This window comes from Diospyros lotus, chromosome 4 (genome assembly GCF_014633365.1).
Source record: "Diospyros lotus cultivar Yz01 chromosome 4, ASM1463336v1, whole genome shotgun sequence".
Taxonomy (NCBI): domain Eukaryota; kingdom Viridiplantae; phylum Streptophyta; class Magnoliopsida; order Ericales; family Ebenaceae; genus Diospyros; species Diospyros lotus.
The window spans coordinates 36,368,989-36,386,288 of record NC_068341.1 but is presented as its reverse complement, the minus strand read 5'-3'; the positions used below and the strand labels follow the sequence as shown (position 1 = coordinate 36,386,288).

Below are 17,300 nucleotides of genomic sequence, written 5' to 3'. Positions count from 1 at the left end.
TGGCTTCGTTCAGAGTCTTTGGATCTTAGATCTGGATCCTCCCTCTTTCTTGTCGTGTAGTAGGGGGTATTTATAGGCATTGATAGTAGGGGCTATGTGACACGTCGGATGTTGTTGTGTCCCAACTTTTCGGGAGAAAATGCATTAGGTGAGACTGGAGAGTCTAGAGGTATCTTTGGAGATAGAATACCCCGAAAAGTATCTTTCAGATAGGTTTTCCTTGAAGATTTCTCAGAGTTATCGAGTGACTTGAGCTTGAAAAACTTTTCAGATGAGTTCTGAGCTTATATGAGCTTAAGGGTTGGACTACTTCGGAGACTTTTTGAAGTCTCCAAAAGACTCTTGTCCGGAAGACTCTTTGGGGTCATTTGAGTTTTCAATTTTGTTGGAATATTTCTAGATTTTTCACTTTGATTTTATGAGAATACCCCGTTACCGATAGAAAAGTAAGAAGATTAATTGGATTCCAAATCTAAATAGTATAAAAGATTAATTTGACTTTGGTTAAAACTAAAAAAATTAATTTAATCTCTATATTAAAAATATAAGGACTGATTTAATACTTTATCCAATTAAATAATATATAAAAAATTGCATACTAAACTATAACGCAGATTCTTAGACTTGAGTGGTGACACTAAAATTTTCATTTTATTGTTAGTAGTTGTGGTTAGATTTCGTGAAACTCTAGGTATGAAAGAAGGGGATGTTTGGGTCACGCCTCACGGACACGGACACGGACGGCCTCCAAGTAAAGCGCGTCGGCGTCGGCGTTCATTGCGTCACAGATTAAAGAATTATTTTTTTTTAATTCAAGATATAGTTAACCTGGTCTGTTCTCACGCCGCGCGGGGCCTCCCCGGCTAATTCCAAAACAACGCCGCTTTCCATCTGAAATACAGAGAGATCGAAAGAGTTGAGTTGATCTCTTCTCCTCGCCATCTATTGTTCTTTGACTTGGAAATCCCCATCATCCTCATCGTCTTCTTCGATCTTCATACCCTTTTCCCTTGTCTCTGTCCTCTGAATTCCTTAATTTCACATGATTCTGACTCAACCGCCTTGAAAATCGATCGGCTTGTCAGCAAACAGCTTCATCGAATCACTCGTTGTTCGTCGTTAATCAGCGAAAGCTGTCCCGGAAGAAGATGATGAAACTGAAGCCGCACGTTTTACCTGTTCTCTGTGCATTCTCTTAAGTTATATTGCAGAGAGAAACTTCAACCCGATTCTTCTTCTAACTCTCCTTTCTTTTATATTATTGAGAATTCCGTCCAAACACAGTTACGCCTTTTTAACGATTTGGAGTTTTCTATAACTATGTTTTTCTATATGTCCGATTTCTAGTGTTGTCTTCTGTTAAGCAAGTTCAATTAATCTTGATCTTGCTCGACGGCCGGCGATGGGTTGCGCAACTTCGAAGCCGCCAGTGTGCCGGAAATGCCGGGCGCCTTGCTCGCCGGTGAGACGGAGCTTCTCGTTGCACGTCGGCCACCCGCCGCCGGAGCTACAAGCGGATAGCCACCAAGTCGTCGCTCTCACCTCCACCACCTTGGGCTCTCTCATGCTCAATTCCCTCCACCACAGAATAGAAGAAACTTTTCCGATGATAGACGACGGCACCGACGGTAAAAATGCAGACGAAATAAACAGGAGCAAGGAGTTTTCAATGGGCGTGATCGAGGCCAAGACATGGTCCAAGATGATCAACGACAAGATACCCAAAATCGTTCCAAAAACGCCCACAGCCACGCCGCCCGGTGAGCCGGAAACGATCAACGCCTGGGAATTGATGGACGGTCTCGAAGACATTAGCCCTCTTCGCCCTGCCCACAATTTCCGAAGCTTTTCCTTTCATCTTGCTCCCAATGGCAACTCACTGCCGAAGCAAATCTGGCTTGAGATGGATGATAATGATCAGTCGACCTCAAATTCAAATGCAACGTCTATAATCTCAGAGTTTGATCCCGAGGTCATTTCCACTTTCAGGGAAGTCCTCGAAGAGCTCCCTCCGGCGAGCCCGTTTCGCGTCAATCCACCGGACATCGAAAACCAGCCGACCATCGCCGGAAGTGTCTCGCCATTGGAGGACGAGAAGAAGTTCAAGGGCGACACTGGGAAGTTGAATAAAGAGAGGGTAATTTTGTACTACACAAGCCTGCGAGGGGTGAGGAAAACATACGAGGATTGTTGCCATGTTCGGGTGATTCTGAAAGGGACCGGCGTGCGAGTCGACGAGAGAGACGTTTCGATGCATTCGGGGTTCAAGGAGGAGCTAAGAGAGCTTCTGGGAGGTGGGTTCGCCAGCGGCGGCTTGCCGAGGGTGTTCCTGGGGAAAAACTACATCGGCGGGGCTGAGGAAATCCGGCGGATGCACGAGGAGGGCCAGCTCGAGAAGCTGCTGGATTGCTGCGAAATGGTGGATGACGGCGGCGCTGGCGCCGGCGTGTGTGAGGCGTGTGGTGATATAAGGTTTGTGCCATGCGAGACGTGTTCAGGGAGCTGCAAGATCTTCTACGAAGAAGAAGAAGAAGAAGAAGAAGAAAAAGAAGAAGAAGAAGAATGTGATCGTGGGAGTGAATATGGCTTCCAAAGATGCCCATATTGCAATGAAAATGGGATCATCCGCTGCCCTATTTGCTGTGATTGATCAGATGGAAGATTTCAGAACCTTCTTTCTTTCTTTCTTCTTCGATCCTTATTTGTTTCTGGTTTTTATCCATATGCTGCTTGTATCCAGGGATCTCATGGCCTAACTAGATTGGCACTTTACTTGGGTGCAAAAAGTGAAATTCTTCACTTTTACACACTGGTTCATGCACGTGGCAGCAGTTAATCACGATATACGATATCGCATTAGGTAGGAGGCACAATATATGGTGCTCACAAAGAGCCACTCCATAAGAGGGTAAAATTCTCACATTGTGACTGTCATAAGTCAAATCTACATCTTTAAATATAATTTACTACCTGAAAACTAACCATGCTATGCCGTGGGACAGACTGGCACTTTACTGCCGCCATAGCGGATTGCAGTGGTGTGTATGAGTAAGGCCTAACTAGATTGGCGCAGTGGTGTGTATGAGTAAAATGAGTATCATCCATCCATCCAATTCTGTTCGATAAGTTTTTTATTTTTGGGGCTAATTTAACTCCCCCTGTCTCATTCCTGCATGTACAAATTCAAATCACTTTCACTTTTGTAATACTATATATCATGTTTCATGACATATAATAATAATCATCATATTTTCACAAGAAAGTGTCACCACTTCTTGTCAATCATATTAATAAAAGTTTATGCTATATCCTATAAATACATAACTTCCCCCCCTCCCCCCCAAAAAAAACTTAGGTCAAACAGCAGGTGAGTTGTTCCCCGAGGCAACTGGCATGCAACTCCCCACCTTCACGGGACCAAATTCAAGGGAGAGTTGAAACGTTCGTTATTCATTTCCTTATAAAATTGACGATTCAGATTTTATTGTACTATAACAAATTGTTGTACTAAATCACTCTTTTTCATTATTATATATATATTATGTATAATTGAATGGCAGAAGAGTAGGAATGGAATGAATATGGCGTCTGGAAACCGGGGCTGTTATTGGCTGTCTCCGTCTGTGTATGAAAATGGGCGAGCTTGATGGGTTTGAATCGCTAAATTAATGGAAAGAGATGGACAAAGAAAGAACCTTTCAAGCAAATTAGGTGAAGGAATTAAGGCTCCAGTCAACCCGGGCAGAGGCTGGTGACCCAGTCTAAAGTCACTATATTGCTTGCTAGTTCAACACGGTCAACCTGTTTTTCGGGGCCTTCTAGTTTCTATATTATTATTATTAAACAATACATCCATAATCCATTCATCATATATTACAATCTAATACGCCTCTTTGATCCACCCAAAGTATGTGTCTCTTTACATCTTACAAATAACACCGACTCCAGGGACCTGTTTAGTGATAACAAATATATATTTTTAATTTTTTAATTTTAATTTTTATTAAATGACTACCTTTTTTATTATTGAATTGAAAATTCAAATTTTTAATTTTTTTTTTGGCCTTTATACAATGATTTCAAAATCATTCATTTTGCTATATTCTAAATTTTCTAAAAATGAATGTGTTAATGTATTAACCTTGTTTAATCGGCTAAACCAACCAAGAGCAAGCGCGGTAAAATAGAAAAGAAACAAACACAAGAACACAAAGTTTTACATGTTCGGATTAAAATACCCTACTCACGGCAGAGGCTCTGCCTCTAGTCAATTCACTAATAACTTTCGATTATAATCGGATTACAAGATCACAACAAGAACAAAAAACGTATTGCAAATACAAAAACTGAAATTAGAAAAGAAAATACAAGAACAAGTATAGGATATGTTCTACTGATTTCAAGATCGTGTCAAGAATCTGATCTATCAGTTACACAAAATCTTTCACACCTCAGGCGATTCAACAACAGAGATTAAAGCAATACAACCTTACTAAGTGATCTTACCACAAACAGAAGTCAATCGAACAAGAGAAGGATTTACAAGCGAGAGAGAGTCTCACTTCATGTGCGCCAAACATAGGGTTTTAGAGAATGAGAGGAATAGTATATCTGTAGCAATTAGGCCACGAAGCTGCCCTTAAATAGCAGCAGGCAATCGAGCTGGATTGAGGCAAACTCGCATGGGCCACATAAAAATGGGCTTGGCTTATAAAACATATCTCTACCCAATGGCTATTGGCCCATAAAATAATCAGCAGATCATATATATATATATATATATATTTAAATTTCAATTAAACGTAAGTAAGATGAAACCCAAATGCATATATCAAAATGCAAACAGAATGCACATAACAATTAAAATGATAACACATTTTGAATCATAAATCCTAACAAATTCCACCTTGATTCAAGAATGAATTAATAGTGGACTTGACCAGAGACCTCTACAAACTCTCCCAGCTACAATATGAGCACATTGAGCAACGACATAGTTTGCTCAAACTTAAGACTCGAGACAGACTCGACTAACACATGCCTTACTACAGATACCAAAAACCTCTCTTAAGACTTCTATAAGCAAGACATCAGGGCTAACACTTAGCCTTCCATTAGACTCAGAAATTTCCTTAGGTTCCACCTTAAGGATGACATATTTCCACCTCAAACTCTACATTATGAGTTTGTTCAGGTACATCTAATTCTACAAGGCCATCAAATATTACAAGACCAGGCACACATCAACATCTGAACCTACATCAGAATTTAAAAACAGGTCCTAAACGAAAACAGGAACTCGGAACAACTCCCAATAAAGAGACAAAGAAAACAACTTACAACCCATGGGAATCAAAACATAGGCATTTATGGGAACCTCTACCCCATACCAAAAAAATAAGATTCATACAGCCCTATAGGTTGCAAACCTAAACAAATCCATTCATGCCTAACATGCTTAACTCTAATAGCTCTCTTATAACCAATGTGCCCTAGCCTTTTCATACCTAGACTCCAAACCTAAAGTCCTCCTACACTCTCATAACCATCAAGCAAGTTGGATGATTCTTCTTTATACTTATTTTTCTCAAGATCTTTCTTCCTTTTGAAACACTATTTCCTTAAATGACCATCTTTCTTACAGTACCAGCAAGTCTTGGTTGTTGAGGATCCTTTTCTTGACCCTCCAGGGATAGGTTTATCCCTAGTGGCATTTCTATCTGCTTGACCACTAACCTGCAATCCCTCTACAGGACTTGACCTATTGTCCCTCTTAACTTCAAGATCCCTAGATCTAAGAGCTGACAACACATCTTCTAAGATCAAAGAAGATCTACCATATTTAATTGTTGTTTTAAGGTCTTTATAACAAAGAGTTTAACAAAATAATAGCTTGATTCTCATCAGAATTGTTTTCATCAGTATTGGCTAATTCTATTGTAATCACTTTAAATTCATCTAGATTTTCCTCTAGAGTTTTTGTAGGGTTCATTTTAAATCCAAATAATTGTTCTTTCAAAAATATTTTATTAGTTAGAGACTTAGTCATATACAAGGACTCCAACTTAGACTATACATTTGCAGTTGATTCTTCTTCATTTACCTGGCACAAGACATTGTTTGCTAGGCTGAGAATGATCAAGAAAAAAGCCATCTCATCCATGTCCTACATTTCTTGGGCAATTATGGAGAGTTGCTTATCCTTCTCCTTCTTTATTTCCACCAGAACCTTCGCGTACCGGTGTTGGACAAGCACTACCTTCATCTTTTTTTTGCCACGTGCTAAAATCACCATGGCCATCAAATTTATCTACTTCTAATTTAGATGGAGCCATATAGAAAGATTTATAAGCAGGTCAAAAACAGGTTAATCAAGAATCAAACAAGATAAACAGTCCTATCAGACACACTCTAAACCTTTTGGGACAAATCAGAATTTAAACACTAATTTTAAGGAAAAAGACACTTTTGGATTTAAAAACAAAAACAAGAAATCAATACAATATTAGGCCAAAAAAAAAATTAACAATTGAAAAAAAATCAATGAATCACTCACTGGAAGTTCAATTTAACCCTAATCTTGGTACTAACAACAAAACTCAAGAATTCAGCAAACCAGTTGAACAAGATTAATAATCAGAGGATCAAAATTGTGCATTCAAGACATACGTTGCATAGTATTCAAGTTTAATATGCTTGTTGTAACCTAACTTGCATTTAATCGTAGTAATAACTCAATTAGCAAGTAATCAAAATAAACGCAGACACAGAACACACACAACAGATATGATCGCGACACACAGAGCAAGGCGAAAAAAATTAAGGCACCGAATCAGAAAAAAATAGTGAACTTACAGTCAGTCGGTGATCAAGATCAAACACTAATCTAAGTTACCTATTTCCAATACTGCTTTCGATCGGATCTGGCGCAAATGTCCCCTTCAAACTTCACGTCGGAATCACGATCTTTCCTCAGATCGTTCAAGGCCGTGATACGAAACACTTTCTTTCTACCTTCGAGTTCGCAAACCTCCCTTTCATTCTTTCGTTCTTCCCAAATCCACCATATCGTATTCAATCCTCAGGATCTTGACGGGGCTTTGATACCACTTGTTAATGTATTAACCCTGTTTAATTGACCAAACCAACCAAGAGCAGGCGTAGTAAAATAGAAAAAGAAACGAACACAAGAACACAAAGTTTTACGTGTTTGGATCAAAATATCCTACTCACGGCAAAGGTTCCGCCTCTAGTCAATCCACTAATAGTTTTCGATTACAACCGGATTACAAGATCACAACAAGAACAAAAAACGTATTGCAAATACAGAAGCTAAAATCAGAAAAGAAAATACAAGAACAAGTATAGGATATGTTCTATCGATCTCAAGATCGTGTCAAGAATCTGATCTATCAGTTACACCAAATCTCTCACGCCTCAGGCGATTCAACAACAGAGATTAAAGCAATACAGCTTTACTAAGTGATCTTACCACAAACCGAAGTCAATCGAATAAGAGAAGGATTTACAAGCGAGAGAGAGTCTCACTTTATGTGCGCCAAACATAGGGTTTCAGAGAATGAGAGGAATAGCAGATCTGTAGCAATTAGGGCATGAAGCTGCCCTTAAATAGCAGCAGGCAACCGAGCTGGGCTGAGGCAAACTCGAATGGGCCACATGAAAATGGGCTTGGCTCATAAAACATATCATAGCCCAATGGCTATTAGCCCACAAAATAATCAACAGATCATATATACATTTAAACTTCAATTTAATGTAAGTAAGATGAAACCCAAATGCATATATCAAAATGCAAACAGAATGCACATAACAATTAAAATGATAATACATTTTGAATCATAAATCCTAATAGAATGTTATGACTTTGAAAATTAAATGTAAGACATGTTTAGTTATAAAATTAGAATTAAAAAAAAAATTAGTTTTTAGTCAAGTAGGCATAATTTTTTTTTAGACTTTATAGATAACTCAGAGTCTTTTTTTCTTTTAATTTTAAATAATTATAATTAAAATTTTAAAAATATATAAATGCCTATTCCCTCTTTTTCCCTTATATGTCTCCTATCTTTTACAACAATGAATGAGAACATCCCACCTCTTTGGAAAATACATAAACACCCCTTGCTTAAGGGAGATTCGAGCCTAAAGCCTAGATTTGGTTTAAAGGCCCATCAAGCCTGAGTGACAAATATGGCTCAAAGAGTTGGGCTTAGAACAAGCTCGGGCCCAAGCCCACACCACTTGATAGCCAAGTTGACTCTTGGATTCAAATCCAACCCTCCAAGTAGTGCAATCATAATCCTTTACCAAGTCAACATCCAATCGTCCACATGACACAATTGTAGCCCTTCACCAGCTCCATTAATTGGATATTGATTGCATCACTATTACCTTACTCAGTCTTGGATTTAATGACTAACTTGATTGGTAAAGGACGTACTGGGGGACTGAATCCCCTTTCCTTTGGCAGTTGAGCAAGTCCCAGACAAATGTTGGAATCTAGAATAGCCAGGAACATCTCTGGACTAAGAAAAGCCAATTATAGGCATAGTTGTTGGATATATCAAGTGGAAATTGACCTTGGAAAATCATCATTTTGGCGCCTACCATGGGGTCGACTTCAACAGTCTTTATTCGCATGTGCTTTCCATCTGTGGCAACATGATCTTCTATCGAGTCATTGCAGAACTCACCTTTGTTGCATACTTCCTAGCTCGTCGAGCACCTATTACCATTCAATATGAGTAACATAATTTGATCCATACGGAGGCCTAGATGTTAGTCATCTTATACCAATTGCACCTTAGCAATTAGGGTAGTAACCAACCTCACACAGCTTATGAACCAGGTACAACACTTTATAGAATTGCTAATAACCTTCCTTGAGAAGCAAGAAGGAAGGAAACCTCATTACAAGAATGAAAAGTGAATGATCAACTCTTGGAATAAAGCTGTTGACACTCCCATAAAAAGTGACGCTACTCCCAGAAGAAAGATTAGTGTACATCCAAAAATGAGGAACATCATTCCTAATAAAAGAAGATAGTTCATAACTCTTGAGGAAATGTGTGCAACTATCAACACTTAGAAAGTGAGGTTTCAACTTTCTCCGAAACTTAGGAAGAAGCAACTTTGTAGGAGATGTAACACCCTGAATATCTCCTCAATTTTAATTTATAACTTTGAAAGTAAAATAACAACAGATACATAATTCGGGAGCTAAGTTCACGCACACAACACTTCAGACAATCAAGTCTAATTAATTACAATATCTGGCCCTTCGCTTACAATTCACTCCCAGAGAGCTTTTTGGTCAAGATTGCCTTGTACACGTAGCCACTTAAGATTGACCCGCTACACGCTCGTCCTCGACATCAGCTCTCATACCTAGAATGATGTCAAAAATAAGGTGAGCCACAAGGCTCAGCATGTATATTTGAAATGAAAAGGGCACTATAGAGAACTGAAGCAAGACAAAATATAACACCCATTACATGAGAGACGACTATGCTATCACCTGTACCACCTTATGCTCTTGCCATACCTTTCGACAGTTACACAATCAAGTACGTCATGCTCAACCATGTCATGTTACCCACATTACGCCCCCATGCCATGTCACAAGTCACATCATGCATAATGCTATGCTTTTCCACATTTGGCACCCACGCTATGGCACAGACTTTCACAAACACACAATTGTTCCCACTACATGCTCTAATGTGCACTCTACAAGCCAAATGTATATGTATAAACATGCCATGGCCTACCCGTTTACTCACACACCACGCATCATTTATATGTGAAGATGCTAGGTTATATCTATGTTTTCTTACAACATGTAACAATGCACACTCCACATGGCATATATAAATGTGTAAGATATCATGTCAACACACTATTAACCATCATCCACTCTTATCTTGGCTTCACTCCAGGTGATTCTATTGAGTCATAGCTCCATCGGTTACTCACTGAGTATCCCTAATCCTGGCATGCACCCAGGCGAGTTGGTGAGCCGTGGCTCTCTTGGTCATTCACCGAGTCTATAGAAAGTTGGATATTCCCGTCTTGTGGTCACGTCGTCGTGCAATAATAATACGGCACCACTGCATATATCAATATATCATGCACGTTCAACAGATATGTGATCAAACCATGTCATTTTGATTAAACCCATTTCCCGTTACATTACTTTCCACATCTAACTCATGCTTATAATCAAGAGATGCAAAGGGCCCACAGGCTTATACATGTCAATATGCTCAATTATAACATATTCAATATCAGATCTTCCCATATTCATCGACCACACACGCTGCCCAATTCGGCATAATACATTCCTATCCTGCCTGGATGTTAGGCACAACGATAGCAGTGCCCTAGTTCAAAAGTTGAGGGGACACATAATGTCATGTAAAAATAGTTTACTTAATACACATATAAGCACACAAGTATCATGTCATGCATGAAATGATTTCATATATACCATGCAACTGCCCATGCCGTTTGCCACACGCAGTTAACACTATGCATTATCATACCCATACTCGTATGATTCCCAACATACCGATGGCATTAGGCTTTAGCCCCATTACTCACAGTTTGACACATTAATTTTTAATATTTCATGTAACCCCCAGGGTTAGGTTTTGAACCTCGACGTGACATCCATATTAGTACCACTACCTTTCACGATTAAGACAATGCTTGCCATTATTCACTTTATTAGTTGATTCGGAGTATTTGGTAACACCAAAGGTTAAATAGAGGCTGGTCAGTCCATCTCCATCACCATTGTTAGGATTAATGATTCAAAATGTATTTTTCATATAATTAATATGTGCTATTTGCATGCATTTTTCCCTAGCCCATTTGCCTGCTGCAGCTATATAAGGGCAGTTTCTTGCCCTAATTTGTATAGATCTGCTATTGCTCTCATTCTTGAAACTCTAAGTTCGACGTTTTCAAAGTGAGACTCTCTCTCGCTTGTAAATCCTTCTCTCGTTCGATTGGCTTCGGTTTTTGTTGTAAGATCACACGGTAAGGTTGTATTGCTTTAATCTCTGTTGTTGAATCGCCTGAGGCATGAGAGATTTGGTGTAACTAATAGATCAGATTCTTGACACGATCTTGAGATCGGTAGAATAGATTCTATACTTGTTCTTGTATTTTGTTTCTGATTTCAGTTGATGTATTTGCAATACGTTTTTATTCTTAGTGGATTGACTAGAGGCGAAGCCTCTACCATGAGTAGGATCTATTGATCCGAACACGTAAAAGCTTTGTGTTCTTTACTTTTCTCGGTTTTATGCTTGTTCTTGGTTGTTTTGGCCGATTGTACAGGTTACAATACATTAACAAGTGGTATCAGAGCCCTAGGGATTAAAGATCCGGGCTGAACCATTTCAGATCCTAAGGTAAACACGAAGATCTTTTTCGGATCTTCGATTGGGTAAGGAATTTTGCATTTGCCCTAATTTTGCGATCTATTTTGTTTTGCCCTAATTTCATAATCATTACTGTTTTTCAGTAAATTATCTATGTGTGATTTTGAGTTGCTTAAATTCCTTGTCTCGAGTTATTTAAGGTATGCTCAAATCTACTTGATTTCTATATTTTTCTTTCCCTAACTCTTTCTGAAGTTCTTGATTCTGTTTATCATCTAATAAGTCTTTCGTTCTGTTTTGGCCTAATATTGTATTGATTACTTGATTTTGTTTTAAATCCAAAATTATTTTCTTTAAAATCGGTGTTTAAAATCTAATTTGTCTAAAAGGTTTAGAGCTTGTCTAATAGGACTGCTTATCTTGTTCGATTCTTGATTAACCTATTTTTTAGCTTGCTTATATTTTTTTCTATATGGCTCCATCTAAATTGGAAGTAGATAAGTTTGATGGCCATGGTGATTTTAGCATGTGGCAGAAAAAGATGAAAGCAGTGCTTGTCCAACATCGGTGTGCGAAGGCTCTGTTGGAAATAAAGGAGGAGAAGGATAAGCAACTCTCCATGACCGCCCAAGAAAGGCAGGACATGGATGAGATGGCTTTTTCTTTGATCATCCTCAGCCTAGTAGACAATATCCTACGCTAGGTAAATTAAGAAGAATCAACTGCAAATGTATGGTCTAAGTTGGAGTCCTTATATATGGCTAAGTCTCTAACTAATAAAATATTTTTGAAAGAACAGTTGTTTGGATTTAAAATGAACCCTGCAAAAACCCTAGAGGAAAATCTAGATGAATTTAAAGTGATTACAATAGAATTAGCCAATGCTGATGAAAAATTTTTTGATGAGAATCAAGCTATTATTTTGTTAAACTCTTTTCCAGAAGCTTGTAAAGATCTTAAAATAGCAATTAAATATGGTAGATCTTCTTTGACCTTAGAAGATGTGTTTCAGCTCTTAGATCTAGGGATCTTGAAGTTAAGAGGGATAATAGGTCAAGTCCTGCAGAGGGACTGCAGGTTAGTGGTCATACGGATAGAAATGCCACTAGGGATAAACCTATGACTGGGGGGTCAAGAAAGGGATACTCAACAACCAAGACTTGCTAGTACTGTACGAAAGAAGGTTACTTAAGGAAAGAGTGTTTTAAAATGAAGAAGGATCTTGAGAAAAATAAAGCTAGAGAAGAATCAGCCAACCTGATTGATGGTTATGAGAGTATAGAAGCTCTGTAGGCTTGGAGTCTAGGCATTAAAAGGCTAGGGCACATTAGTATTAGAGAGCTGTTAGAGTTAAGCATGTGAGGCATGAATGGATTTGTTTAGGTTTGTAACCTAGAGGGCTGTATAAATCCTGTTTTATGATATGGGGTAGAGTTTCCCATAGATGCCCGTGTTTTTTATTCCCATGGGTTGTAAGTTGCTTTCTCTGTCTCTTTATTGGGAGCTGTTCTAAGTTCCTGGTTTCAGTCTAGGACTTGTTTCTAGATGTTGATGTGTGCCTGGTCTTGTAATATTTGATGGCCTTGTACATTTGGACTTACTTGAACAAACTGATAATGTAGAGTTTGAGGTGGAAATTTGTCAGTCTTAAGGTGGAACCTTAGAAATTTCTGTGTCTAATGGAAGGCTGAGTGTTAGCCCTGATGTCTTGTTTATAGAAGTCTTGATAGAGGTTTCTATTGTTTTAAATGAGGCATGTATTAGTCAAGTTGGTCTCAGGTCTTAAGTTTGAGCAAGCTATGTTGTTGCTCAATGTGCTCCTATTATAGCTGGGAGAGTTGTAGAGGTCTCTAGTCAAGTCCACTATTAATCCATTCTTAAATCAAGGTGGAATTTGTTAGGATTAAAGATTCAAAATGTATTTTTCATATAATTAATATGTGCTATTTGCATGCATTTTGTCCCAGCTCGTTTGCCTGCTTCAGCTATATAAGGGCAGTTTCTTGCCTTAATTTGTTCAGATCTGCTATTGCTCTCAGTCTTGAAACCCTAAGTTCGGCATTTTCAAAGTGAGACTCTCTCTCGCTTGTAAATCCTTCTCTCGTTCGATTGGTTTCGGTTTGTTGGTAAGATCACACGGTAAGGTTATATTGCTTTAATCTCTGTTGTTGAATCGCCTGAGGTGTGAGAGATTTGGTGTAACTGATAGATCAGATTTTTGACACGATCTTGAGATCGGTAGAATAGATTCTATACTTGTTCTTGTATTTTGTTTCTGATTTCAGTTGATGTATTTGCAATACGTTTTTATTCTTGTTGTGATCTTGTAATCCGGTTGTAATGAAAAGCTATTAGTGGATTGACTAGAGGCGGAGCCTCTACAGTGAGTAGGATCTATTGATCCGAACACGTAAAAGCTTTGTGTTCTTGTGTTCTTTACTTTTCTCGGTTTTATGCTTGTTCTTGGTTGGTTTGGTCGATTGTACAGGTTACAATACATTAACAACCATGTAAGCCAATCATGTGGACACATCAGGATTTCCAGCCACACCGAGTCTTCTTCCCGACTCTCTAAGAACCTAGCCCCACATCGGGTCAGCATCATTCCTAAGGAACCAATGCGATACAAAGCCCCGTGATAGTTGGAAGTAAATATCGTGAGGAAACTCTTATTTAACTTAAACCACAGCAACTAAATTCACCAACTATTCACAAGCAATAATATTATTACCCTGTGTATTTTCAAATTTAACACATAGTACCAAGTCAGAGTAAATGAGGGGATGGTTTACACAAAACAACAGGTTCTCGCTTAGGAATTAAAGAATAGGCTACAAGTGTTTAGAACTTGCCTTTAAATAGCTGATTTCCTCCTTCCTTGCACTCCCGTTGCAAAATATTATGTTTACAAACAAATAGTGAAACCAAGGCCCCAAAATAATTAATTTCCACCGTATAAAACACATAATTTAAACGTACAAAGGCTTCCAATAATTTTCCCACCTATTTGGCCATTTGAGTCACCAAATAATTTCTGAAATTTCCTTGCTTTCTCTTGGATTTCTCCCAAAATTTCCCTCCTCATTTCCACTGCTGCTTGAGCCTCATTCATCCCTAATTTCTTCTTTTATTTCCCTGCATGAATTTTGCCTGAAATGGACGTTAAATCGACCAAAAATAAGAGGTTGAGATGCAGCCATGTGGCATTACCAATGGTCGCGCATGGCTACCACCGCCCTAACCCCAAAATGACGTCGTTTTGGTTTAGCCTTAGTTGGAAAAGGCCAGTATTTCCCTCTACACGGCCTCGAACCCGTGACCAGCCACAACCCCATGCATGCACATATCGTTTGAGCTAGCACCACCTTCAACTATAATGTGTCCCCGATTAAATTTAACGTGATCCCGCGGCCCTTTCCAAAAATTGCACATAACACCCATAATTTTCAATAATTAACACATACTCTACCATATTAATATCACTAGCACTCCAACCTTTTGCAAATTCTTAGGCATACCCCTTTCCATAAATACATTAATTTCATGAGTACACTACCGCATATGGGAAATTCCATCAATACCCCTAAATAAAATATTTAATTATCTTAATTACCCAATTCACTACCTGGCATCCAATTTCACAAAACTACAAATGGACATCCCATGTTGTCATTTTCCAGTACAAACTCGTCGGCCCTAGAACACCTCAACGAGTTATTCAAGGATTCCTCAAGCAAATTTCTTAAAAACCATAAATCCTCGATAGAGTATTCCCAATTCTCAAATTTACACAGTATTATTATTTTTTCTCCCAAAAATACCTGGACGTTACAGGAGAGATGCCTTAGGTATTTCGAGAAGAAAATGACATGGATTGAGAAAAACAAAGAGACGTACATGAGGTCATGATGGTAAAAGTTCCACCCAAGAGGTTTTGCATCTCGACCATCAAGCTCTATGATGAAACCATCTGTAATACTTGACAAAATTTTAAAAGTTTTTTGGGCATTAAAAAAAATAATATTAGTTAATTAATTAATTTTTTTCTAAGAATCTAAATTAAACCCGAAAGGGAGGGCTTTGGCAATAATTTGGCAAAGTATTGGAACACGAGTGGGACCCAAGAAAGCCAAACACAGGTCCACGATGGTTGGGCTTAAGTGAAAAAAGAAAAAAAAATTCAAAAATAGGCCATTTTTTCATTAACTTATAGAGCTGTCTTTGAACACAAAATTGGAACGAATGAGATCAAATTAGGTCGAGCCTAGTATTGGGTATCATACATGAGGTTATGATGAATTTGTGGAATCTGAGTTGACAAAACTTTGACTAATGAATTTAGAGTTATTCAAGCTTGAAATTGGTTGTTATGCGTGATGCGTTAGTTGGATAGGCTACTTTGAACCAAATCGAATCTGAACAGGTTTGAGTTTCAAAGAATTTTATGAGTCATCTGTTAAGTTTTGATTTGATGAGAATAAAAAGATACTTGTTGATGATAATGATCAAAAGAGTGCATTAGAGTTAGCATATGGTAGAGAAAATAATCGAGTAAGGCTTATAAATAAATCGAGTATGTCGATCTTTTTAATCGAGTACAAATCCATGTTACTCGAATAATATACCGATTAGATGTATCAAGTTAGATATTCTATTATCTTAATCGAGTATAAAGTTTTATGTAATCAAGTAACCTTTTGTATCCTATTTTTTAATCAAATAAAATTATTCCATACTCGAGTACTATACTCATTTAAAATAAGCATGAAAGCCAATTCACTTAGGTTTTCCTTTCTAATCAAGTAAGGTTCATTTGTAATCGAGTAAGCTATTTCAGTCTAAAAGATAATCAATTACAAGTTATAGTGTATTCAATTAAGCATAAGTTTATACTCGACTAAATATAAATTTGAAATCGAGTAGATAATGAAAGTTTTTGGTAGAGCAAAATTAATAAAGTACTTAAAAATTATAATCAAGTAATCATTTAAATGTACTCGAGTAAATATAATTTATAATTGAGTATTTATTCTCCAAAAAGTTGTTAAGTCTTTGGTATTTTGATATAATCAAGTACTTAAATTTGTAATCAACTAAAAGTTTAATTTTACTTGACTGAATTGAGTTTTCCAATCAAGTAATATTTACAATTTTCTATCGTAAAAATTTTAATCGAGTACAAGCTTTTTATAATCGAGTAAATAGAAAAATAATCGAATACAAACTTCCTATACTCGAGTAAACATATAACTTAGTCGATTAAACTGATGTTTGTAATCGAGTAATATTTGACATTTTTGAATTTATATCTGTTATAAAGCATTTAATGCACATAGTTTCTACTACCTTCAGAACATTAAATGCTGATGGATACTTTTCAAATAATTTGTGCTTGAAAATTGATGTTTTAACTGACTTGTGAGATGTTGTAGAGACAAGAAAATGGCAGTTAAACAGAAAGAACATTCTTTTATTCAAGATATTCCAAAATATGCATTAAAGACATGAAGACTATATAAAGTGTTCAAGTTTGAAGAAAATAGAGATTCAAAAACTGATCCATACGATTCTCTAAAGCCTTTAAGTGTCTCATTGCCTGTGATTTTTGAAAGAAAAGGAGAGTGCTTCCATTCTTATCTATTTATCTTTTGTACACCCAATAGAAGTGTTCAATTTTTTTGTATATCTTAAAACCTTTTATTGTATCTTTTACTATCACTTTATTATGAAATTGTAAAGATTAAAAAGGCATTGGTTGTGACTAATCCAATTTTAAAAGTCATATGTTTGTAAAGGTTTGTAACTGAGCCTATTGCAAAAGCTACCCAAAAGTAAGTTTGAATTGACTAAATCATTGGTTGAGAGTCAATGTAGTAGAGTAGGCAGATA

General features: G+C 37.5%; 1 protein-coding gene across 1 annotated transcript; it reads left to right on the top strand.

Annotated features, from left to right (window-relative positions):
* The first annotated feature begins 821 nt into the window (after positions 1 to 821).
* Positions 822 to 2,878, top strand: LOC127798948 (uncharacterized protein At3g28850-like). The gene has a single exon (XM_052332606.1). It carries the CDS (start codon positions 1,403 to 1,405, stop codon positions 2,648 to 2,650), a length of 1,248 nt encoding a protein of 415 aa, XP_052188566.1. The 5' UTR covers positions 822 to 1,402; the 3' UTR covers positions 2,651 to 2,878.
* The last annotated feature ends 14,422 nt before the right edge of the window (positions 2,879 to 17,300 follow it).

Excerpts from the sequence above, each read along its gene's own strand:
- LOC127798948 (XM_052332606.1), top strand. The coding sequence starts at position 1,403 with ATGGGTTGCGCAACTTCGAAGCCGCCAGTGTGCCGGAAATGCCGGGCG.